Source organism: Hesperophylax consimilis, chromosome 18, assembly GCF_061612785.1.
Source record: "Hesperophylax consimilis isolate HC1 chromosome 18, BYU_Hcon_1.0, whole genome shotgun sequence".
Taxonomy (NCBI): Eukaryota; Metazoa; Arthropoda; class Insecta; order Trichoptera; family Limnephilidae; genus Hesperophylax; species Hesperophylax consimilis.
Window position 1 is genome coordinate 25,201,899 of NC_142853.1, and position 27,618 is coordinate 25,229,516.

General features: G+C 36.8%; 1 protein-coding gene across 1 annotated transcript in view; it reads left to right on the top strand.

The window, feature by feature from the left end:
• The window catches only part of Setd3 (SET domain containing 3), a 71,919-nt gene extending 45,906 nt beyond the window's left edge, over positions 1–26,013 (top strand). Inside the window, exons 5-9 of the mRNA XM_089642457.1 lie at positions 17,066–17,183; positions 17,336–17,463; positions 19,009–19,202; positions 22,347–22,533; positions 25,548–26,013. Coding sequence (XP_089498583.1) covers positions 17,066–17,183; positions 17,336–17,463; positions 19,009–19,202; positions 22,347–22,533; positions 25,548–25,626 — 706 coding nt within the window. The 3' untranslated portion in view covers positions 25,627–26,013. The remainder of the gene's footprint in view (positions 1–17,065; positions 17,184–17,335; positions 17,464–19,008; positions 19,203–22,346; positions 22,534–25,547) is intronic.
• Positions 26,014–27,618: the final 1,605 nt, after the last annotated feature.

Below are 27,618 nucleotides of genomic sequence, written 5' to 3' on the forward strand. Positions count from 1 at the left end.
TTCCGCGCGAGGTATCGCGCGCAGGCTTACAGTGATGCCAGCCTCACAAGAATGTGGGAAAAAATAATGTTGTCCTTATTTTCGGGAGATGAAAACTCCCTATAATTTACCCTACAAGGGCATTATAAATAAATAATTTTTTTTAACTACTTCACTGATTGCTTTGAAATTTTGACACAAGGTTGCATTCGAATATGCATGTGTTTTTATATACTTATATTATATAGATGTCACCTGTGACAGGTAAAAATATACTTTTTTTGAAAATCAACGCCTAATCTTGGAAACGCGCTATTGTTTCTCTATCTGCACAGACCGACTGAGCCACATCAAAAGTGGCGGGGTACAGCTAGTTATGTTATAAGTTATAACATTTGAGCCTAGGATCGTAGTGCGAAGCTTGAACTGTCCCCGGGCTCCTCGCCAAAATCGGTCTGAAAAAGTACCTACATAATGAAATTGCGCGAGATTTCCTCTTGTTTTCTTACCGTTATCTCCGTCAGAATTAGCATTAATATTATTATCATGCAGGTATTTGAGATAAAGAGTGGTACACGGAAACCGACAGCATCCACTTTGTGTCACGGTGACGGTGGCGTGTCTCACGCGAGGGACGACCGTACTGCACTGTTACCCTTTCTACATTCTATGATTCTAACAACTTCTACTCCTTATTCTATAGGGTTTTCCAATAAAAGGTGTTATTTTGATATTCAATCGTAAAAGATCAATGGTTTCGTTGCTTGTGTGGCACGTAGCGTCGTCTTGTTGATAGTAAACGTTGTCCAGATCAATACCATCCAATTCCGGCCACAAAAAATCATTAATCATCTCTCGATAGCGCAATCCATTCACCGTAACTGTTGCTCCAGCCTCATTTTCGAAAAAGTAAGTTCCAATGACTCCGCCGGACCATAAACAGTCACACGTTGAGGATAGAGAGGCTTTTCAACAATAACTCTTGGGTTTTCCGAGCCCCAGATGCGACAATTTTGCTTGTTGACGAAGCCACCGAGGTGGAAATGGGCCTCATCGCTCAAGATGATTTGCATTTGATTCACCCAAGTGAATTTTAATAATTTCAATGCGTTGAAGCGTGTATCGTTCCATTTTTATTAATGGCGTAGTTTCTACTTGTCAAATGTCAAAAAATGACAGCTTCAAAAGTAACATCTACCGAAATAGCGGGTGAAATAACACCTCTTATTGGAAAACCCTGTATAATTCAAAAATGAGAACTAAAAGACAATGTAAGATAAATCGATTGATTTTTTCGAGAATTCTAAATTTACTACTGGCCTTGAATCTAAATCATGTATGAGAAATCAATAAATAGATTACACACCATTGGTACGCCTTATGCCATGTAAGCTGATGTTTTTAATTTGCCTCTATTGAAGTATAAAGCTGTACTAATCAAACATTTTAGTAGTACCTACATATTTCAACGAGGTCACCGGATAACCGGTTTTTTTTCTTCTTTTTGTTTCATCTTCATTTCTTTCGGATTAACTTTGTACTAGTGTATATTTTTTTCTTTCGTCTTGTTTGCTTGTATAATCTTATTTTTTTCTTTTCTGCGTATAAATGACACTCGTATTTAATCTATCCATCTAAGTTCTTCGCCGATAGCTTTGAAATTTAGACATAACGTTTCATTCGAATATGCGATTATATAGATATCAGCTGTAACTAACTTACTAACCATAACACTGTTTCCTCGCAGGGGTAGGCAGAGAGGACGGACCGCCAAACAACTCAGACCTGACACACACTCCTTGCCTCATTCACATTCATACATCGTCTCATACATACTCTTCTATTATTCTGACTCTTGACATTTCCCGACTCTCTCTGATTCACTTGATCGTGCCATGTCTTCCTCGGGCGTTTCCGACTTCTGCCACCATTCACATTTGTATCGTATATTCTCCCTACACTCCTTTCTTCGCTCATTCGCTCTACATGCCCAAACCATCTAAGCATCCCTTTCTTAATCTTACTCACTACGCTTACATCAGCCTTAACCTGTGACAGGTAAAATCGTGCTTTTTATTGAAAAACAACGGCATTGGTTGGACAAATATGCTTTCTTTTAAAACAGCGTCATCTGTTGGACGTAAAAGCAACACGCGCTATTGTTTCTCTATCTGCACAGACGGACTGAGCCACAGCAACGCATGGCGAGGTACAGCTAGTTTATATAAATAAAAATGTTAATGTTAGTTTGTTCAAAGTTTTAAATCTCCGAAAGTTCATCAATGATTGCGTTGAAGTTTTGACATAACATTTCATTCGAATACGCGTGTTTTTTTTCTTCTTTTTTTTAATGGTATTATTTATTATGAATGCATGTAGTTAACTAAATTAGTTCTTTTAAGAACATAAATAATGCTTTCGTACTTATCATTATTTAATATTATATTATTTTCGCTTATTTATGAGCAAAACATAACAATAATTGTGTGTGAGTAGATTCCTTACGGGCGTAAAGAAGATTGGAATGTATATGTTTTGTCTTGAATCTAATGTTTGTTTTTAAGCTTCATTATTATTGACAGGTATTATTTTTTTTTTTTAATTATATTTATTCAAGAAAATTCTTTACAATGTATGATATACATATATATTTCACTAGTAATAAGATAAAAGATTTTATGATACGGTTATTATTTATTATTTTCAATGTTCTCCCATAATAAGCAATTGCTTGTGTGTATGGGATGATATAGATGTCACCTGTGACAGGTAAAATCATGTTTTTTTTTAAAAAACAGCGTCGTCTGTTAAACATAAAAGCAACATGCGCTATTTTTTCTCTATATGCACAAACATACTGGGCCAAAGCAACACGTGGCGGGGTACAAGTAGTTCTAAATAAATAAATTAAGTTGTAATTAGATATCCGTTTCGCAGATTACAAATCTGTTTGGAAGTAAACTAAGGTTTTATTTAGTAGTTAATGAATGAGGTTGTCAACCTTCGTGGATTTGTTGGCATTGACCGACATAGCGCACCGATTATATAACTACACACAATACATTTCCTCGGCTCGCTGCCGCCCGGGTACATCAGATACGTAATCGCGATTAATCTTTCTCAGATACTCCGAAAAATGTTAAATTATTTAAGTTTTAATCAAGACGTTGCGAAATACGTTTTTGTTGCATGTAACTAGATTCTATTGATAAAATTGACGAGGTAACTGCGATGTTCGTGAGATTTTTTCCGAATACGATCTTGCGTGCAATAATCATATCTATTCACTCTGTCGAGAATCAAGATTTTTAATTTTTTATTTATTACAAGATAATACATTACAAAATGATAACAAAGTTATAATGTATTATTCCCAGTGAGTTTACAAAACTCATTTCGGGAAAGACAACATTAGATTAAGGACAAGACAACATAAATACATTAAAATAAATAAACGCAGATGTTATTATAGAGTTCCAGAGAAAGATTGTGTTAGTCATTAATGAAACTGCTGAGGAAATAGCTTTTAAGAGCTTTTGCCAATGTTTTTTTGTTCGTTGCCGGAAGTTTTAAATTACTAGGTAATGCGTTATACTGCTTATGTTAATTGTGACCGAAAGCTTATCAGATCAATATTTTCGTACGGCTCAAAGAGTCGACTCAATTGAACGACGGCTCAATTGAACGGGAATCGTGAGCTCGCTACGTAGGAGCAATGAGAATATTCTGTTCGCGCGATGCGACTCACCCGATACGGCTTTCCCGGTACGGCTCCCAGCTCCTAGCTCTCAGCTCCCAGCGTTTGAATGATCGTACGACTCTTGATACCGTTACGCCACTCTTCACGTCTTTGGGTGTGTAGTAATTATCTACTGAAAAAAAACAGGTAACGGCTCAATTGAGCCGTGGTTCGATTTACCGGGAGTCGTACGGCTCATCAATATGAGCTAGCTCAATTGTGCGGCTCGCTCATGAACGACTCATCGCTAATAGCCAGCAGTGCTCGTGTTCTTTGTTCACTATCCACAAGGACGGGATTTGTTTTATTAAAGAATACCTATGATATGCAGGGATTTTAATTAACTGGTTAATTAGTCTTACCGGTTTTCGGCTGATTTTAAACACACCTATTTGAATTGACTTTTGTTTTCGGTATTGAATTAATGCATCTTGGAAGCGGAAATTAACCCACTTCCCGTCATCCGATCGAGCTGAAACTCGGCATATAGACTCGTTGTCGATGAATATGCATTCTGCCATAAATATATGGCAATCACGTACACAAGCATCGACATACATGGACATAGTATATATATATATTTATATATATATATTTTTTTTTTAAATGACATTTTAAAAAGGATGTATTTTATTTTTGTTATTTGTTTTTGGGGTGTTATGCCGTGTTGCGCTAACTCCTTCTTTAGCCAACGTTTCGGACAGCATTGCAGTGTCCATCATCAGGGCAGATGTGTTATTTTGAATAAACAAAATAAACAAAAATAACACATCTGACCTGATGATGGACACTGCAATGCTGTCCGAAACGTTGACTAAAGAAGGAGTTAGCGCAACACGGCATAACACCCCAAAATAACAAAAATACTTTTGGCCGTGAAAATCTTAAATCATAGATGTATTATAGTAAAATTGTTTTTTTACGGGTAGGAAATCCCTGACTTCTTCTTGTAAAGTCTCCTCGCACATCTTTTCTCTGACAATCTTCTCTAAGTGTAGGTGTACAAACCATCTCATTTATTTAACTTGTTATTACACTTAGGTACAGCCTTTCAATATTTTCGGAACTCCTTATTAGTAGAATGGTCATACATGGTTTACCACACGTAAGCCTTAGGGATCTCGTGTTTACTGCATCATTGCCATACATCTGTGTTGGTGGTACCTGTTCTCTATTGCGGGCAACTAGTCTGACTTATAATAACGAATTTTTATTATCGGCTACTGTCAGCAATCGGTATCCATTTAAGAAGTTCTTAGCGAAGCTAGCAAACTCATCCACTACCCGAGCAGAAAACTAATGTATCTATGCTGGAGACTTATATTATCCAGTTCACCTAATGAAATTACCGGTTTTCGGTTATTTTTTTCCGATTCACAGATTTTGAAAGCCCTATGGCTTGGGTATCTATATTATAACTTCTCACCACATAAAATATTTAGTCCATGAAGTCGTTTTTGATTAGTATCCATGAGAAACATCTACATTGTTAGTTACTTCGGTGTATTTGACCTCCGACCATTCATCAGCAGTTTTGCAGGAGCTGCTGTTCACTTTCACTGTAATAATTCATCTTGAGAGTTTTTGGCTTTTTAAATTGTTTATGGTTCTCATATTACTTATAAAAATAATTTAGATACGTACTACAACAATACGTCCATCGTATCTGTTTAAGGTTAAACGCGAAGCTCTTTATATTCTACGTGTTCATAGATGGCATTAATTAATTAATTATGCTTTAAAATACTAAGCCGAATTATTTGTTTGCGCCCGTACAAACGCAATATAAATATGAATTAAGAGTTTTGTCCGTGTACAACCCAATTCTGTTAAAAATGCATACAAATACAATATAGTATCGGTGATTCAATCCATTGCCCTGGTGTAATATCACCATTATCAATCAAAATGTTGCTTGAAATGACTTTTGGCGTGTTTGGTGACTAGATCTGAATATGCAGATTATTCCTCACCTTCCTCTCCCCCATCTCCTTACCATCCCCACTACCTTCAGCCTCAAAACAAACTCCGATAGGGGATAGGGGATGCCATAGTCTCACTGACACCAAACGGTTGGGAGCAGTTGGGACTCTTGTGTGGTATTCACGTAAAAGAAGTCTAAGTCCATGTCCGAATCGTTTCACAGCCATCATCTGTAAATGTTTAAATAATTATTCACATGATTTTTTCCGAGATCTTTTGCTATATAACTTGTAAATAGGAGTATTTTAAATGTAATTTTATTTTTAGGTTTTCAACTAGGGTTGACAAAAAAAGCTACGCTATGAATAAAAATGATGTACTGTTTTGTGTTTACTGGCTCTCTTATTTTCCCACAATACATAATATGCTGATGACTGACAATGGAGATTCACGACGTTCACGTTATGTCATCGAGAAAACCCATTCCCGGCTGTGTCGACAACACATTCTAATGATGTGGTGGATATCGCATCGGCAGTACGGCAGCTCGCTAATGGAATATCAGTGTTTATAAGAAAGCCCGAAGAAAACAACAAGAGTGTCTATTTTGCGAGCTTACGACGAGACACACGAAATATCGAAAGTGTGAAAGTCTTCTCACATCACAAAGGAGTGTTTTCACTTTCTGACCGCGGTACCAGTTTAGCCCGTTATCCGCGCGGTCCGTTATTATTAGCGCTATTACCTCTCCGCGTCTCCACTACTCGCCTTCCACCTGTTGTGGGTGTCTTCCGGAATCCGGGCCTGGGCAAGGCTAGCCCAGTCAATCTAGACAAAAAATGAACCCTAATTGGAACAAATTGGGGAAAGCTGGGAGTATTTTCAACAAAGTCCCCACTCATCTCCCGCTTGCTTCCCCCTGTGTCCCCCTCCAAACATTTAAATTGAAGGCTCTACTAAAGCCATTATATCTCCTAAAGTAAAACATGTATCAGAAAATTTCCATAAATTAATTTCCTAAAAATAATAGACAGCAGAGGAGCGCGAGCTCCCCGTTGTTACCGGGTGTAGCGAATGAAATATTAACCTGTAACGTATCATATTAGTAACGGGAATTCCTAGAATTTAGGGAACTTTTTTTTACTGAAGGCATATAATGAAACATACGTAATAATCTACGCTTTCATAGATGGCGCTAATTTAATTATTTTTAAGAAAAAAACACCTTTGCTAGTAAATCTTTAAAATATTAAGATGAGTTATTAGTTTGCGTCCTACATACGGAATATGATTCTTAATAAATAGTTTTGTCCGTATTAAAACATTATTCATTCAAGAAAGGCATACAAATACAATATTGTATCGGTGATTCAAATGAATACTGTATTTGTATGCCTTTCTTGAAAGAACTGAGTTTTTATACGGATAAACTATTTATTCTTATTCAGAATCCGTATGTGTATACTCAAACAAACAATTCATCTTCATATTTTAAAGCATAAATTTCAAAAAGTGTTTTTCCCTAAAATAATTAAATTAGTGCCATTTAAGAACGAGCAGTTTAAGTCACTTGATCTTTGTGGAAAAAAATGGGGGGTGCACGAGATGTAAATGGGGAGCCTTTTTTGGGATATCACTTTTTTGTGGTTTCGTGTGGAATAGTTTTCAAAGTACCGATATCTGGTGAAAAATGTCGAAACATTCAAACTATATGGGGAAAATTTTGTGGGGAATTAATTATTATAAAATTCCCTAGCCACCCCCCCCCCCCGCCTTCTTGGCTTTGAAAATATTGTGGAGAATTGGGATATTACTGTTTTCTCTAAAATTCTGTAGTCACCAACACGGATTTGAAAATATTTTGTGGGGAGTTCGTGGATTCGAAAATATTATGGGAAATCCGAGTACTGACCAACTGAGAAAAGCAGGGGTCTATCCAAAACTGAAAAAAATCGGCACGTGGTCTACGGATCAAAAAAGTTTGGGGACCTCTGCTCTAAAGCTTGGAATAAACTCTTTCTATAGTAGCGTATAAAAATCTCAGTAGAATTTAGATCGAAATGAACTGATTTATTCGGAAAATAGAAATTAAAATGAAATGTAAGAAAGGCGCTCATCAAGGTGGTTGTTTGAAAATAAAGTATTATTATTAGATATTCAATTATCAATATTATTATATTATCATTATTTAGCTCGGTTCAGTAAACGAAAGTAGCGTATTCAAAATCTTCTTCTGCGTGAAAAAGTGTGTGATTGCTTTCCATTAGTAGATATTTCCGTGTTCAGAGAAAGTTATTATGATTAACTTTTTACTACGGCAATTTTATATTGAGTTATTTGGTTAGCGAAGCAATAATTATTAATCTATCAACCTGTGCAACAACACCTGATGTCCCAAAATTTTGGATTTAGTGCAAGACACTAGGCAACATAGATTAAGATATTATCAAGCAAATAACAACCGTAAATTGTCAAATGAAAGAAAATTTCATTGGATAAGATGACAATTCTAACAAATCTAAACGAAACATGAAACAGAATAAGACACAGAAAATAAAAAAAAGATGGAGCACTAGGAATCGAACCCAGGATTTCTTGTCTTACCGGGACTGCGACCACTCGACCATTAGGATCTAATTATTAAACGTCATATTTGTCAAATATGATTTAAGATTTTCATGGCCAAAAGTATTTTTGTTATTTGTTTTTGGGGTGTTATGCCGTGTTGCGCTAACTCCTTATTTAGCAAAATAAGAATAACAAGAATAGCAAAATAACACATCTGCCCTGATGATGGACACTGCAATGCTGTCCGAAACGTTGGCTAAAGAAGAAGTTAGCGCAACACGGCATTACACCCCAAAAATAAATAGCAAAAAAGTCATATTTGTCAATCGTATTTTTTAAAATTCTGAATTAACAATATAATTTTTCTCTAAATAGTATAAAATGAAATAGTTAACCGCGTCTGTCTGTGCGTTTAGTTCTTCTAAACTACGTAACGGATTTTGATAGGGTTTTCACTATCATTTAGAGAATGTCTTCCAGAAGGTTTATATAAATAAAACACTCGTATTATATTTATAGAAAGTAGAGAAAATTCGATGTTTTGTAATTAGGTCCCAATGGTCGATGTTCTGTTTCATGTTTCGTTTGTTTGTTAGTATTATCTTCTTCTTCAATGATATGTTACATTGGGTGACCAGATAAATCATCACGATGATAATTCATCACATTTAAAAAAAGTTATATAAAGTCATGGAAAGTGATGAAACAAAAACTTTATTAACTGGGTTAAGTAGGTTAGGTTTGGTTAGGTTAGGTTAGGTAAAATTTTTTTTTTCATCTTTCTAATGACTTTATATCACTTTTTAAAATTGTTTAATTTGTAGTTGAATTGTCACTCTACTGAGTTATCATGGAACCGTTACATTGATGGGTATAATCTTCAAAAAAGTTAACGAAAATATATTTTCTGAAAGTAGATTTATTTATGCACAAATAACAACATCTTTGGAGCAAAATATCCCGTTGAGTTGGTTTATTTTAATATTATTTTTTCGGTCTTCTTGGGCGTACTGTACGCGGATACTTCATAAGTAGGTACTTTCTTAAATTTTTATTTTATTAAGTTATGGCGAAATATGTATAATAATGGTACCAATAATAATAGGTATTCACTGACGTCTCTTAATTATTAGTGATTTTTTCTTACATTAGCTCCCACACAGGAGACCCAGAAGAAAATAATTTCGTGTGGAGCGTTTTTTTTAAAGGAAAGATATGAGAGGAAGATCTGGGAAGGAAAAGGGTAGGAGGGGTAGGAATCTGCAGGTCAGTGTATCCAGGACGAACGTTTGAATTCATCCCTCTCACTGCGGTCCAAGGCTCGAGAAGGATCGAGAGAGTCCTGCTCGACAGGTAAACAGATCTCCCTCAACCAAATGTCTTTTGTCCAAATACAGTAGGTAGGCAGACGCATCTGCCGCCTTGGCATTCCTCACCCCATGAAAACGCGCAATCTGAGAAGCACGCTGTCACACTACAAACTGTCAGAGGCTTTAGGGGTTACGAGCTATAAAGTGTGTGTTCAAATAAAGTACGTTATATTTCGCTAGAAATTCTAAATGCGGAAAATTTTTTGTCTTAAAACAAGAGTAAGCAGTGTTTCTCTCGCGATCTTTTCACTACCGCATTAAACATCTCAATGTCAAGTTCGGCATTATCGTGTTCATTTCCGATTCAGAAAGTTGTAACAGCAGGCTGTATAATATGTATAGCGAGTAGAGTTGTGTGTGTGTCTGATTGGTCGTGTGTGTGTGAGGAAGTGTTACGTGTGGTGAGCGATTTCCGCATCCGGCGATCTTATTGAGAACACTCTCACCGCTAACGATTTATCTCTGTTTGTCGATCAATAAACAGTTTTATTAACAAGTAATTTTGTAAACAGTAGACCTTGCGTCCAAGAAAGTATTTTTTTATTTTCTCTTATTTAAATATAATTATAAATCAAAACCGAAATTTCCTCTCAAATCACAAAATTTTTAAGTAGGTAGATAGACGTGGTGTTTAGCTACGGTCGGTGTGTGCGTAAGCTCCCGACAACGTTGCCAGTTGCAAGAGTGTTCTATTTTAAGAAATTGCGCTATTCCATATTAGGATCATGTTCCATATTTGGTTACTTTCCTCTCTCTATAAACCATAAATATTTTAAGTTACATTTTTTTAAATTTCAAAAAAGGAATTTTACAATTTGTCCAAACAAACGTCATTATCTTAATGTCAATATTTTTTCAAACTTTCCTTAGTCAGGTAGGTACCATATTATTGAAAAGATGCGAATAAGAAAGTCCACATAAACACGAAGATTTCACATTTGAAAAAACAATCTTTGGTGGACCATTAGAACGGCCACCATCTTAAAAAGGAAACGGAAGACACAAATTTACAGACAGACGAAATGCAGAACGGTTGAGTTATAAGAGGAGTTCGATAAGGTAAGTCAGCTGTCTGCGTTGTTAGTCTGCATCTGTATACCATCCGTACGATAAACAGGAACTCCAGTCTCTTTTTTATATATACATTTTTTATTATCTTATACCATTATTGCAAAATTAGTTTTAATAGTTAAAATAATTTTCAATGTTTTCATTTCCTAATAATAGTCTCCCTAAATCGCATCAAATTTCAAAATGCCTATGTTTTTTTTTCAACCGGCGCTGTATTTTGTATGGGAGTCGACACGTCTTTCGTTCTTAAGATTACTCGCTTTTAAAATTAAAGAATATCAAGAAAAATGTTAGCATCTCGTCACTAATAATGTTATTGTATTGAACCAAAGTCCAAAAATTCATCCATGACCGCACTCGATAAACAATTTACCGGTGTTTAAAAATCTGCTTTACTACGAAAAAAAATACATTTTAGACCATAGATATATTGCTCACGTAGACTGCTTGTTATGTCAGAACTTGTCAGAATCAGAATATTAAGTCGTACTAACCAAACGGTGTGTGTTTTAATGTTATGGTGTTTTATTCGTTTTTAAGTGATGATTTATAAATTCCACGTAAAATAATATGTATATAATATCACTTATGTATTCAGAATCTTTGATCAATACGAATATATATTTTTTATGCCATAATTTTTTCACTGTAGTTGGTATATAGTAAGCAATAAGGAGCTTGTGGCAATCTCTAAATAGTATAAGATAAAGTCGCTTTCCGCGTCTGTCTGTTTATGCGCTTATTTCTTCTAAACTACGCAACGGATTTTGATAGGGTTTTCACTATCATTTAGAAAATTTCTTTCTGAAGGTTTACATATATGGTACATGCATATTATTTTTATAGAAAGTAGAGAAAATTCGATGTTTTATAATCAAGTCGTAAAAAAATATTTTTGGGCACTGCATTGCTAATGCTGGCTAAGCTTCATGAAATACATCAAAATAATGTACTACGGAATTGTATATCTTAAAAAGGCCTACAATAAAGTCCGCAATGGTGTATGTCTATCTCCTGAGGATAACCCCCAGCTAGTTAATACATATTCGATTAAAATAAAAGCTTGGTGACATCGGTTTCTGATTTTACGTTTTCTTTTATTTATACAATTCGTTTAGCCCTATGTACTTTTATTTTTAGCAATCATTTGGGGAATTTAGCAATTTATTTTAATAAAATTACTGAATCATATTATGCCATCGCCATTAGCAATTAGTCTTGACTCGAAGATTGATCTGGAGATTGTTGTTGATGGGATTGCATCACTACCATCAGCAATACCAGTAGCTTTGTTTTCTTTGCTTCTTCCGTTTACTCAGAATAACATTTGTTAATATTGAGTTCTGTTCGCTGTTCAGTAATAATTACTGTTGTTGGCTTCTCCCGCCGCAGTGTTTCGTGTTGCGCTTCAGTTAGAAACTCAGCTTTCGGCTTTTCCCTGTAATGCCTATAAGGAACACTTGATACGGTACTGGTATGCTGGCGTTCTGGTGTACTGCAACTGCAGTGTTATGTATACTGGTTTGTTACGCAGCCGATAGTACTTGCATATCAGATATGTGTGTCACATTTCCTGGTGTGTTCGGATATTTGCCGTTGCGACGGGTTATGGTAGCTGCATATTTTCACTTCCATATGTTTTCTACGTTATTATTGACTGCTATGGAAAGCAGACAATTAACACAAAGCTCAAATACGAGTACGTCCATTATGAGAGTGACTAGTTTTTTTCTAACAGACGCAGACGGTCAGCAATACATATTTTCTTAGAAAGCAATCATTTTGTGATTTGATGTTAAGTGTTAATAATGCACAAGAGTTCTAACTGCTTCCAACATGGCATCCCCAATTGGGGTTTGTTGTGAGGCTGAAGCTAGTGGGGAGGGGAAGGACATAAGGAAGATGAAGGTGGAGAGGCCTCAGCGCGGGTAAGTCACCCAGTGAGGCCAACATTACTGGATTACTCTGAAATTTAAAAAAATATTGTACCAAAAAAAAAGAAAAAAAAAAGAGGTACCTGGCTTTTCAGATCTGGTCACCAAACACGTCTAAAGGCATTTCAAGCAACGTTTCAATTCTGAATGGTTAAATGAAATAAAGAAACATCTGAAATCACAAATAAACTAGGTTTTGTGAATGAATTCTTTGTATGTGACGCTTTCTCCAGACATCGGGAAAGCTGTGCTGTGTGACTTGGAAGTGGTTCTAAATGATAATAAGTACTTGGTAATAAGACTTTTTATTTAATTTAATCCAGTGTTTCCCAAGGTTATCGTTTGACTCACTGCCCCCTTTTAAAATATACTTTAGCATTTTTAACTAGTAATTCCCCCCCTTAAGCCACCACCTTCCCATGGATCCCCCTGGGTATCTAGCACGAAAGATCGATAAGACCCTGTATCAATGCGATATTGACGAATTCCGTCATCTATGGTCAGTTAGCAATATTTGCGAGCACGGTCAGAATATGATTCCGACAGTCGGTAGACAAAGCCGATGCTTTTAGCGCGGGCTCCGAGATGTCAGATAACCTGTCAATATGCACAACTTTTTGGATAATGTCATTCGTTATGCAAAATAACTGGCCTATTAATGAATAGAGGTGAAATAACGTAGATCTTATATGGAGAAAAATTATTAGTTAGAATATTGTTAATTTATTAAGAATCTCTTCAAATTATTCATAAACCAGTTAAAAATGGGATTGCAGGCCCTTAACTTTACTCCGTTTAGAATTGAAAGAAATCGTATACACGATCCATAGACTTAATTAAATCATCTAAGACACGATTGATTGATTCCGTTCCAGCTTGGAGAAAGTTATGACTAAATACCCCTTGAACTAATTAACTCTTAATGTATATTACAGTTATTATTTCAATTCGACATTGTCAATTTATTAGACTTTTACGTAGCTGTCTGACGTTTAGGAACGTCAATTCATAGACAGATGCGCCAGCGTATATCGATTTCTTTTTTATTACATTATCAATATCGGTCCGGATATCAACAGCGCGACCGTGCTCGGGAAATCGATATAAAATAATCGGTAGGTACGCCTATCTACTGTGCTAGACCGCCTGCACCCGGGGGGATTTTATCGACTTTGGGAATCACTGGTCTAAACGACGTAGTACCTAGAGCTTTTATCTATTTGAATTTCGCTCTTGTTGCCTATAGATGATAAACGCGCAAATACAACATACAACAAGTCACGTTGTCACCATTTCTATTTGTTTTGTCACATTTTACGAAAGAAATGCTTTATAATTTACATATTTTATTATTTATCGTGATTTCTCGTCTCTGCTCTCTTTTTTGGCCTAAAATAACCACTTGTAATATAATTAGTCGTCATTCGATTCGAGTTATTTTATATATATTTTTAAATGGAGCTAGATTATTTTTTATTTAAAATTATAATGTGTCTTAGAAATTATTAAGTAGGTACTACGTTCTTGTATAAGGAATATGAATAAAAAATAATTGATGAAACAAATCACAAAATCCGTGAATATCAGTAATTATTTATTTTAGATACATATTAGGACGTTTGAAAAAATGTTATACATACTTATTTGGTACACATTTTATTATTTCACAGAATTTGAACAATTCCCCGGGCTGTCCATATTGACGTTTAAGATGGAAGGGGTGGTGTCACGCCTCCAACGAGTTGATATGTTTGTTATATCTGTGGTTGTTTGTTTCTACAGTTGGCTTAATGTATATAAATAAAAGTAGTTTGTTAAAAATCTTAAATCTCCGAAAGTTCTTCACCCATTGCTTTGAAATTTTTACACAACTTTGCATTCGAACACGCGTGTGTTTCTACCTATATTATATGGATGTCACCTGTGAAAGGTAAAAACATGCGATTGAAGTAAAAGCGACTCGCGCTATTGTTTCTCTGTCTGCACAGAGACTGAGCCACAGCAACGCGTGGCGTGGTTCAGCTAGTTAAATAATAAACTAAGTAAATCGTCCTCGTCTGCTGACAAGTGAAACACATAAACATAACCTAAAAAATAAACGTCAATACTTAAGAACCAGAGACCCACCTGTCACGCGTTGCGTGTGTAGAAACAGTGTGCATGTTGACCTGGGAACGTAGTAATGCGTGTACCTCGTGCGTCGACCCAGTGTGTTTCTACCTTAAGGCGATGCACTACGTCGTGTAATATTTCAAATTGAGCCGCTATCAACAACAACCCTTACGTAGATGGCGATAAGGTTTAAATTCCCGCATAAAACCATCCGCCTGTTTTGATTTATGCTAGAAAAAAACATGGCCAAAAAGTGCCTTTTATTTTATTTTGTGGATGTTCAGGCATAAATATTTAATTTTTTCCCGATCATTTTATAAATAACTTAATTTGCCACATTATGCAATAAAATTATAACCGAAAGTGGGTTCGTAAGTAGGAGATTTTGAACTTTAAAGCAGTTTTCATAGGCCTTTACATTATTTTTTTCTGGGCTTATAAAAAGACTTATCTTAAAAATACTCTATTATTTCAAAGGCCAAGATGTATTCTATTCGCAGTATTTAATTAAAGTATCTGAAACATTTCTAGGCGACCAAATTTTCAAACCAAAAACACACGATTTTGCATTACGACGTATGGCATCGCCTTCTGTTACAATTGTATAATTCTATATTTCCTCCAATATGAAAATAATAATATTGTGTAGGTACCTGCTTGTTTCTGGTTTGGAGTCATTTACTTAATGCTTCCCACTTAATCATTTTGCTTCACGTAATTCCGTGAAGAAAAAAACACATCGATTGTCTTCCAAATTTCAGGTTTTTTGGTGAATTATGAAAAATAAAAACAATAAGTAGGTATTACTAAAAGAAACCTTCGAAGCGTGAGGCTGATAACTAATGGCATAATGAGTGAGTTACGACGTGTTCAGAAGATAATTTATTTTGAGACCAGCAGAATAATCGGTAATGCATAACCCTATTTCTCATTATTAACTATTATTTTGTTTATAAAAGTAATTCAATGCACAATCTAATTTAATTATGTAATTATGTACTTCGTTCTGCTTGATTTGTATTATGATTTTTGCTGACGTAATATTTCATTATAAAAACAAATATTTATATACAAAGACCACAACCATTATGAACAGTTATTATAATTTTCCTTGCTCCGTCAGATTTTGTCAGAGTTGGGTAGTCTGTTTATCATATTTCCGCTTTATTACGATTTGCGACAACGAAGTATTTTGCATCTTTACAAGTGCCTGATCTAAACTATATTGATATTCAAATCAATTTGCGACTGAAATTAAAATTTGGAATCCTCCACATCCGAGAATCTGCCGCTATCGACCACTGAGCTATCGCGTTAACCTATATTGGTTTCATTTCATTCGTTTTGGGTTCTGCATCTTTAATATTTGAGTTATCGGTTACAAGCTCAGAAATTCGGATATTTTCTATAATTGGCACAAAATCAACTGGTTTTTCATTGGAGTCTGGTATTATTTCACTTCCGTGGTTTGTACCTATTTCTCCAATATCACCTTTCAGTTGGAGAGTTTGATTTGAAATTCAATTGTGTTATTAACATCTGATGGTTTCTCACATGTATCCATCAATTCAACCATTTCAGAAACGGTATTGGATGTGACATCAGTCATCGCAGATGCCGATTCCTTGGAAGCAGCAATCACTAATTGCAACTTCAGACGTTTCGCTTATTTTATCATCTTTCCCGGAATTATTTGCACTGACGTCTCTCATTTGTATAGATTGGGCTTCATATGAAGTGATAACATTCTATTCTGCTTCCTCACGCAGTTAAATACCCTATTATAACCGCCGTGCTTCTCCAACACAGTGCGTTTTTTATTATTATAAACATTGTTTCTTGTTTTATTCGCTACAGGTTTCAGGCACCAACAAAATCATCTGTGTTGTGGATTTAGCTATTAATTATACATAATTCTAAGACTTGAATTTTTTGTTAAAATGTTTTTTCTGGTGTGCCTCAAGGATCAATCCTAGGGCCACTTCTATTTTTCGTTTGCTAAGTCATCTGTTTTTGGCAAAGCATTTTTAAAACATTATATTAGACTGTTCATCTTCTCTGACAATGACGACCCCTCTAAATGGAGTTACTAACGAAGTCAGCTTCATTTCAATATATCTAAATGTGTTTTTTTGTCGTTCATAAGAACTTTAAGAGTCATCTACCAAAGGTGTAGGGACTGTGCTGGGCCACAATCTTATTGTTTTATTTTATTCGCTCTGAGAGTATTTACACTATTTCTTGATAGGACATACTTAGCAGGCGAGAGCCAGAGAGTGGCTCGGCTATTTGCAATCCCCTCGAGGTGAGCACTGCATTGTGGTGGAAAGAGTTACTTAATTATGAAGTGATGTTTTTGTTTGTTCCAGATGGGCCGTGTCCACAGTGATGACGCGCCAGAACGTGGTGCCTCCGTCCGTCGAGGGGCCCCCTTCAACTCCCGCCCTCATCCCTCTATGGGACCTATGCAACCACACCCAAGGAGAGGTCAGTACACTACATTCAACACATATCCTATTTGAATACGCTACTAATCAGTGCAGTGCCTATGTAAAGTTAACAGTATACTAAATCCAGGTCTTTAAAACTTTTCCCCTTAATTACCTTTGGAATACAATACGTTATTCTTATGCAAACAGATCACCACCAACTTTGACCAGGCGACAGACCAAGCCGAGTGCTTTGCTGTGAAGGACTTCAAAGAAGGAGAACAAATCTTTATCTTCTACGGAGTTAGGACTAATGCCTTCTTCTTCTTGCATAACGGGTAAGTTCCATCATATCTTTTAAGAATATCTGCAAATTAGTTTTAGCTGAAGTAGGTACACATTTTAACAAACAACTTTTAAAATTTTTTTATGAGACCTCTCACAAGAGTTTTTTTTATTTTTTATAGTGAATACCTCACAAGAGTCCCAACTGCTCCCGTCTGGAGCCAGTGAGACTATGGCATCCCCAATTGGGGGATGTTGTGAGGCTGAAGGTAAGTGGAGAAGGGAAAGAGGAAGGTGGGGAAGTACCTGGCTATTCAGATCTAGTCTCTAAACACGGCTAAAGCCATTTGGAGCAACGTTTCAATTCTGAATGGTGGTCTTACACCAGGGCGATACTGAGAGTATCTTCCACTCTGATTAAGAGTGCCACTGACTATACAGTGTAAAGGCAGGGGTCGCCACCTGGTTGGGCAGCGTTGTGAGGCGGGATAGGGGAAGATAGGGGCTGTAAGGAGGGATTTATTAATGCGGGTCTTAAGAGGATTGTATGAAGGAGGAAAAACAGATGCCGGTAACTCGTTCCATATACAAGCCACAAAAACGAGTTGAAGAAACGGCCCGTTCTCATGAAGCCAACATCGACTATGAATGAGTGATCCGCTTGTGTACGTCGAGTTTCACACACGTGCACGGATGCACCAGGGATCAATGCTGCTAGCTCGTTAGAGCATGCTCCATTAAAATACCTGTAGAATAGACACAGCATGCCCTTATTGCGTCTGCATTATAGATGGCAATCGGTCTGTTAACAATGGATTGTCAATCAGACGGACTGCCCTCCTTTGCACAGAATCAAGTAGGTTTATCAAGTATTGTGGGGCTCCAGTCCAGAGGTGGCTCCCAAATTCAATTGTTGGGCGTACTTGAGATTTGTATAGGGTCGGCAGCTGGTTACTATTGAAGAATCCGCTAGGCCTATACAAGACGTCCAGTTTCTTGGAAGCCAGATTTACTCGGGCTTATATAGAGGCCTGATACTTCAGCCCGTTTAATATATTTATTTCAAGCATTTCAATGGAGTCTATCAACTATAGTTTTTTTTTTGTTTTTTTGTTTTACATTAACCCACACAGGAGGCCCTAAAAATAATTTCCTTTAAGGCCTATGTCATCTTTGAGGATGCTGTGTGGAGGGTCTTTTTAAGGAAAGAAAGGAGAGGAAGTTCTGGAATGGAAAAAGGGTAGGTAGGAATATAGGGCTCAGTATGTCCGAGAGTGATGGACGTATGAATCCATCCCTCCCGCTGCGGTACAAGAAGATGGGTCGACAGAGACCAGCTGGAGAGGTCAAAGGCTCTCCCTAAACCAGGCCCGCCACGCAGCTGTTGGGCAGGCGCATCTGCCGCCAAGACCTGAACACATCTCGCCCGATGAATCAGGGCACCCCTGCTACATCACCAAGCGTAGCAAACCACTTGGGGTGACCTATGGCAGAGATGTTGGTTATCCAATAAATGGTTCCCAGGGCGGAGGCCATTTAAATAAAATTTGATGACGACTCTTCCCAAATTAAAATTACTGATTGTGTGTTGTTTTCAGGTTTGTGTACCCAGAAAACCAGGAAGACAGCCTGGAGGTGGTGCTGGGCACGAGCCCCCAGGACCCACTACAGCCCCTGAAGTTGGCCCTGCTGGCGCGCCTGCCCCCGCCCCCCTACGTGCTGCGCGCGCCCCCCAACACCCCCCTGTCCCCGTCCCTGCTGGCTTTCGCCCGGGTGCAGCAGATGAACAAGGGTGAGTCTTATCCTTGCATTTCTAGTAGAGCTGGACTTGCTGCAGCCCCTGATTATAATAATATGATAGTTTGTTTTTCGACTGTGCAGACTGTTGAACACATCTTTTGCAGACATTGTTACTTTAAATGCTCTACAAATTTATAAAAGAAACTGTTAAAGACTTGTGGAACAATTACTCAATCAATCGCTGCTCACAGTACTCATAGCTGATATACCATTGGTTTCCTGTAACTGTTTTTTTGCTTTGTGCTTTCAATGATGTCATATTAAATACTGTAGTACTATTACTACCTAAAACTTCTGACATTTTCCATGCATTCTGATTTATTTATGCCACACTAGCGGTGCAAGTTGTTTGGGTTGGTTTATTTTCATACATTTTAATGGATTTTATGTGAGATATTTTCTTTATTTTACACAAAAAAATTATAGAAATTGATAATTAAAAAAATAATCAGGGAACCTAAGTAAGACCTTACTGCCTTTTTGATCATACTTAAAAAAAACATTAAAGGCGGCTTTTAGGTCCAAGTACTTTATAAATTTTGTTATTTTCTGCAAATGTTTGGAAGGATGTAACATGCTACATTAGCGCCTCTAGTGGCCGGAGTTGCCAGTCCATAAATACTGCCAATATTTTACTAGAGTTGGGCCATTCTTGATATTCTAGGGTATTTGGTAATAATATTCATAAGTACAATGACACCAATTATAAACTTTATTCCACTTTCTGGCTGGACCGGTTTCAGAGAATTACGTCCATTACTCAGACTATTTAAAAAATTTACCGGTATGATGTAATATTCAACATGAATTCAAATGTACAGGTAACAATACAATATATTATTATGTAACTTGCGCAGTGTACTGCAAATTTAAAAAAAGTTACCTGGATTTTTAAAAACCAGTTTTGTCTGCCTTACTTTTCAAAGTGTTGATTGAATGCTACAATTAAAGTATTATTCCATAATCCGAACTTATGAAACAAGTCAACCATCTTCAATTCCAATCCCAATAGAGGCCAGAACATTGAACCTTTAGCATGATTATTTTTGTACATATTTTCAGAGCTGCAGAACTTTTTTGAAAATATGTGTAGCATAGAATTTTCAAAAATAATAATATTGTGGATGGTGTTCTCTATTGTCATCTTTAATTGAACAACATATAAAATAAAACACAACAAAGCACCTGTCGTTTTGATAAGGCAGCGTTTTTGTGACAATAATGTTGTCGGTCACGATGTGACAGACATGCTGCACACGCTCAGTTTTATCCATATATAAACCACTCAATAGATGGTTTTTTTCCGGGATTTTTGTATGAAACAAATTGGTTCTAAAAAACCATAATATTCTCATTCGGAGCCTACATAATATTATACTATACACCAATGAAAAACTCAGAATGTTTATTCCATAGACTCTCAGAGTTTTTCATTGGTGGATATAGTTAGGCAATCATATGACTTCACAATATTTCGGTTCCAAATTTCGATTCGATTTATACCCCCCTGGTTTTATCTGTGTGGTCAAACAGCACAGTTAAAACTGTACAGTTAAATTGCATTACCGTTGTGTCTATGCAAGCTCTGTTAAAACTGTGCGATCATGTAGTATGGTCTGATCTGTCGGTAGAACTACATCTCGTGATCAGTGCCGACCATAATTACAGTTCACAAATACCTTCTGCACTCAAACCCGATTTTGGTGCCTCCACCTTTTTAGTCAAGTACCTACAGTGTGACTCTTTATTTGTTTGAGTCTCTATTGCTTTCAATTTACTAATTATTAATCTCATGTAAACTGCTTCTACGAGGCGTATCCAGAAAGTAAGTGTACTGAATTTTTGTAGGTTACAAATCTTTTAATTGAAACAAAAAAATTACATGATTACGGTAGTACATATATAAGCTATTTTTAGACATAGTCGCCATTCCTCTCAATGCAGGTGGTGAAGCGGGGTATCAATTTTTGATGCCTTCCTCGAAGAAGTTTCCCGCCAACCTCTTCGTCCATTTCTCCACCTCCTCCTTTACCTCCTCGTCGGTTGAAAACCTTTTTCCACCCATGTACAGCTTCAGGGAGGTAAAGAGATAATAATCTGAAGGTGCTAGGTTAAGGGAATGCGCGGGGTGGTTCAGGATATCCCATTTAAACGAAGCAAGCAGTTCCTTCGTGGCGTTGGCCGTGTGTGGTCTGGCATTGTCGTGCAGCAGGCTGTCTCCCTTTGTCAGCATGCCTCTCCTCTTGTTATGAATCGCCTTCCGCAATTTTTTTAGGGTCTCACAGTATCTTGCAGAGTTGATGGTCTCCACTTGAGGCAGATATTCAATCAAAATTATGCCTTGACAGTCCCAAAACACGGATGCCACGATTTTCTTGGCTGAAATTGTGGTTTTGAACTTTTTGGTGGAGGGTGAAGAGGTGAGAACCGTTTTTAAACTCGCGATACCACTTGTACACACTCGTACAATTCATAGATTTATCACCATATGCAGTTTTAACCTCATTATAAACCTCAAACGGAGGTTTTTCCTTCCAAACGAGATAACGGAAGACGCCGCGTATTTCGCATTTGGCGGGAGATTGGATTGACATTTTTCACAAAACGTGTTGTCGCGTTGACACTTCTCAACGTACTGACCTTGAACAGGTCTCGTTGCGGAGGGGAAGAGTCAGGTTACACGTAAGTGTAGCCAACATATCGAAAATAAAATTCATTCGGTCGTGAGAGCCTCAGTACACTTACTTTCTGGATATGCCTCGTATTTCTTGTCCTGTTGTGGTAATCTTTGCATTTAACCTTCAAAATGCAATGTTCGCTGTGATAAATTATTTTAACCATTCGTGGTGACTTGAAAATTATGACAATATTGTAGCCATGACAGCGCGAGCATGAGATGAGAGTTTTATCTAATCTATTTTTGAATCGATCTCAGTTCGACTGTACAGTTCAAAAACAGCATAGTTTTTGTCACACACACATGCTCGCATTTAACTGTATAGTTTTGACTGTACAGTCTGATCGCATAGTTTAAACAGAGCGCGCGTAGCATGCCTTATGCTACCCGATCGCATTGTGTATCTAGGTAAAACTGTAAATAAAGTCACACAACAAATTCGTAATTATTTTCGCCCAGAGGAACTGACTTCTTGGCTCTCTGGAGAGGCGCACTCGGAGCTGCTGGCCGTGGGGGGTGTGGAGGAAAAGCTGGACCGGCGCGCCCTGTCCTTCCTGCAGACGCGCTGCGGTCTGTTGCTGGCTTGTCTGCAGAGGGACGCCAAGGTCAGGGATGCACCACCTGAGGACGCCAGCCAACCCAACAGGTTATTATTGTTATTATTATTGTTATTCACTGTCATCTAACCGATCCTTTATTTGCACAAGAGTTTGAAATGTCCAAAATCAGTAGTTGGTGAGTGAAATTTATAATAAAGAATAGCTTGAGATCCCTGAGGCGTATGTGTGTAAAACCATGCATGATTTTGTGAGAAATGTGGATGTTTGCAAAGACTGATGTAATCGTAATGATTAAGATTAAAAAAAGGGACGCTTAGGTTTGAGCAAGTAGAGCGAAAGAATATGCAGAAAGGAGTGTAAGGAGAATAAATGAGGCGAATTTGAATGGTAGAAGAAGTAGAGGACCCCCGAGGAAGACATGGCATGAGCCAAGAGTCTGAATATATGTGAATGAGGCAAGGAGTGTGTGTCAAGACTGAATTGTTTGGGGGTCTGTCCTCTCTGCCTTATCCTTGCGGGAAAACAGCATAGTGGTTAGTTAGTTAGAAAAGCTTGAAATGACTTTGGATATGTCCAGTAATTGATAAACTAAAAATGACAGAATAGTCTGGTACTTCTTAACTTTTCTCATCTCTATTCCTTAATTGGGGGTGCCATAGTCATCTTATGTTTTGTTCACCTGATAAAACTAGATATAAGATATACTAAAATGGGAAAAAATTCGGTTTATGGGTGAAATTCCTAAAAATTAAAACTAGTTATTTTTATACTAACTTTGGGCCGGGGAATCCGAATCTGGAAGAATTAGGTGGCGGCAAGCAATATTAACTGAATTACACGACTTTAAAATTTCGACGCACAAACAATTTAACTGGCCATTTTGAACGCTTTCTGACAATAAAACTAGTTATCTTTATACATCTTTATACTAACTTTGGGCCGGGGAATCCGAATCCGAAAGAATTAGGTTGGGGCAAGCAATATAAACTGAAATACATGACTTAAAAATTTTAGATGCAAACAATATACAACGCCATTGTCGATGCGTTTTTTTGACAATAAATCCATAGAAAAATAACCAAAGATATATAAAATTAAGTGTTGCTAGTAAGCAATAATATCAATAACGTAAAATAACATGTTTATAATTTCAGTAATATTTCATATTCAAACAGTTAGATTTAGGTTTATTATCACGAAAGGTGAGTTTTTATGTCGGGGGAGACGAAAAAATATGCATTTTATATTTTAATTTTGCTAACATTATTTCATTTACGTAAAGTATTCAGATACATTTTATTAACTTTTGTATCACAAACCATGTTACACAAACCTAGCGTAGCCGCTAAACTACTTGAAAACTGGGATGTTTTCTTGCCTTGACGCGAGTAGGCGCTACGAAGGGGGCACTTTCTTTTCTATCACAAACCATGTTACACAAACCTAGCGTAGCCGCTAAACTACTTGAAAACTGGGATGTTTTCCTGCCTTGACGCGAGTAAGCGCTACGAAGGGGGCACTTTCTTTTCTATCACAAACCATGTTACACAAACCTAGCGTAGCCGCTAAACTACTTGAAAACTGGGATGTTTTCTTGCCTTGACGCGAGTAGGCGCTACGAAGGGGGCACTTTCTTTTCTATCACAAACCATGTTACACAAACCTAGCGTAGCCGCTAAACTACTTGAAAACTGGGATGTTTTCCTGCCTTGACGCGAGTAGGCGCTACGAAGGGGGCACTTTCTTTTCTATCACAAACCATGTTACACAAACCTAGCGTAGCCGCTAAACTACTTGAAAACTGGGATGTTTTCCTGCCTTGACGCGAGTAAGCGCTACGAAGGGGGCACTTTCTTTTCTATCACAAACCATGTTACACAAACCTAGCGTAGCCGCTAAACTACTTGAAAACTGGGATGTTTTCTTGCCTTGACGCGAGTAGGCGCTACGAAGGGGGCACTTTCTTTTCTATCACAAACCATGTTACACAAACCTAGCGTAGCCGCTAAACTACTTGAAAACTGGGATGTTTTCCTGCCTTGACGCGAGTAGGCGCTACGAAGGGGGCACTTTCTTTTCTATCACAAACCATGTTACACAAACCTAGCGTAGCCGCTAAACTACTTGAAAACTGGGATGTTTTCCTGCCTTGACGCGAGTAGGCGCTACGAAGGGGGCACTTTCTTTTCTATCACAAACCATGTTACACAAACCTAGCGTAGCCGCTAAACTACTTGAAAACTGGGATGTTTTCCTGCCTTGACGCGAGTAAGCGCTACGAAGGGGGCACTTTCTTTTCTATCACAAACCATGTTACACAAACCTAGCGTAGCCGCTAAACTACTTGAAAACTGGGATGTTTTCCTGCCTTGACGCGAGTAGGCGCTACGAAGGGGGCACTTTCTTTTCTATCACAAACCATGTTACACAAACCTAGCGTAGCCGCTAAACTACTTGAAAACTGGGATGTTTTCCTGCCTTGACGCGAGTAGGCGCTACGAAGGGGGCATGTTAGCAAATGTTAGCAAAATTAAAATATAAAATGCATATTTTTTCGTCTCCCCCGACATAAAAACTCACCTTTCGTGATAATAAACCTAAATCTAACTGTTTGAATATGAAATATTACTGAAATTATAAACATGTTATTTTACGTTATTGATATTATTGCTTACTAGCAACACTTAATTTTATATATCTTTGGTTATTTTTCTATGGATTTATTGTCAAAAAAACGCATCGACAATGGCGTTGTATATTGTTTGCATCTAAAATTTTTAAGTCATGTATTTCAGTTTATATTGCTTGCCCCAACCTAATTCTTTCGGATTCGGATTCCCCGGCCCAAAGTTAGTATAAAGATGTATAAAGATAACTAGTTTTATTGTCAGAAAGCGTTCAAAATGGCCAGTTAAATTGTTTGTGCGTCGAAATTTTAAAGTCGTGTAATTCAGTTAATATTGCTTGCCGCCACCTAATTCTTCCAGATTCGGATTCCCCGGCCCAAAGTTAGTATAAAAATAACTAGTTTTAATTTTTAGGAATTTCACCCATAAACCGAAGGTTACCCCTAAAATGTTCCTCTTTCTTAATATTCCAGGACTTTGGTGAGAAAGCTGAAAGAGTGTGAGATGAACATTCTGCAGAGTGCTATTGACTATATAAAGCAGAAGTTATGACAACCTCCTTAAAGAAGCCAAGGGAAAGGTATGACATACTCCCTTCTACAACCGTGTTCTACATTTCTGTGTTATTTATTTTTACAAAAGTCTTATAATAATATTGTTATAAAGGTACTTAAAGATATATTTTTACGCTAAAGCCTTTTTAAATGCTTTTTATGCAATCATGTTTTGGGAGTGACTGATATGTTTACCTAAAATATATTTGATGGCGGCGCCTGCGTGTATTTGGTGGTGATTTTTTTTAATATGCTATAGGTAAAAATGTTTGATTTGTAATTCAGATATAAAAATATATATTATTTTATTGCATACATAATGATATGTATGTATTGACATATTTTGTGGCTTAACTAAAGTTCCTTGTTCTAAAATTGACTTCTAGAAAATAAATCAATAATTTATCAAATTATGTACATTTTATTCCCCATCATTATTTAAAAAAAGGATATAAAATGTGTAATTAATAAATGCAGTTGTTGCATCTGAAACTGCTTACGAATTACATCTGAAGAGGAAGCACACACCCAATCACAATATAGTGAGTTCTACCGCGATACCTTGATGTAATTATCGCCACAACAAAACGAATGAGCATTTAAACTATATTATGCACTTCCAAGATAAGTCATTTTCCTTCTTTTCAAAGATATGTACACAAAAAACACTAAAAACTTGGGTAAATATTTACCTACGACTACCGTTTTTACTACTACAAAAAATTGCCCCTTTAATAACGCCTGCTCGCGTCCCCTTTAGAGTTATATCCCAGTTTTCAAGTAGTTTGTGGGCTACGCTAGGTTTGTATAGACTGGTTTGTGATTTAATTCTACCTAATCCAACCTAACCTAACATGTACGGAATATTTTCTCAAACGGTAGTCGTAGGTAAATAATTACCAAAACTTGTTTCCAAGGTAGTCCCAAATCCTTCTTTTGTTTTTGCCATTGTTCCAAATTTCAAATACTTTTCCAGTAAGGTGATGGTTAGGGATAAGTAGGAACTGGATAAATGACATCCCGGTAGGAACTAAGCATATTCTCAATTTAAAAACCAAATAGCAGTTTTAAAAAACTTTATTTTCTGTTTAATCATGTTGTATAAAAATTATAAATTCTTAAAATTAATCCATAAAATAAAGTGTACAAAACATAATTTAATATTTGCTAAAGAAGGGTGGCTTATTTATACCTTCAAGTTTTCAATGGATCAACTAGCAAAGAGGAATGCAATATGCTGTTAAATAATATACTCATTAAAGTGTGTTCCTCTTACATAAAATGAAAAGCAGATTTGCCTTTAACTTTCATTTTCCACCCTCAGATTGTATTGCATATTGTGAAGATTGCATTTTGGCTAAATTACTACAATATTTACAACTAAAACTAACTACCTTTGTTTCAATAATCACAGATTTCAAAGCTCCTATTAAGACACTCTTCAAATACTTATGCATTAAACATATTAATAAAATTAAGAGTTATACAGACTTGTATAATAAGCCAACATAGAAAATATTAATTTTTCAAAAATATGAAGCTAAGAGCTGTGCCGGCCCTGTGCAGGCGCAATTGGAGCAGTCCGCTTGGGGCGCCAACTTGCTAAGATGCCAAAGAACCAAGGCGCTGTTAATAACTTAACATAGCCCTTTTGAGGTTTTATTAGCGCCAGGCGATTGGATCAGGGCCGGCCCCTGGCTAAGAGATATTCATTTTTTGCATCTCTCACTCCAATAGATTTTACCCCAATATGTATTTAGAGAAATTCTTCTTCCTGAATATTATTTGTAATGATAAGGGTATAAAATTTACCATAGACAAGACTTACAGTAAATAATTTTCCACCATATCGGCCATTTGAGATAAAGAGGTACAGTTATCAGGGTGCAGTAAATCTGTAACCTGGCTGCCGTCTGCTAAAAGTATTGGGAATTTATTGCAACTACATATCTTCATATTATCTAATATATATTACGTATCTATTGACTTT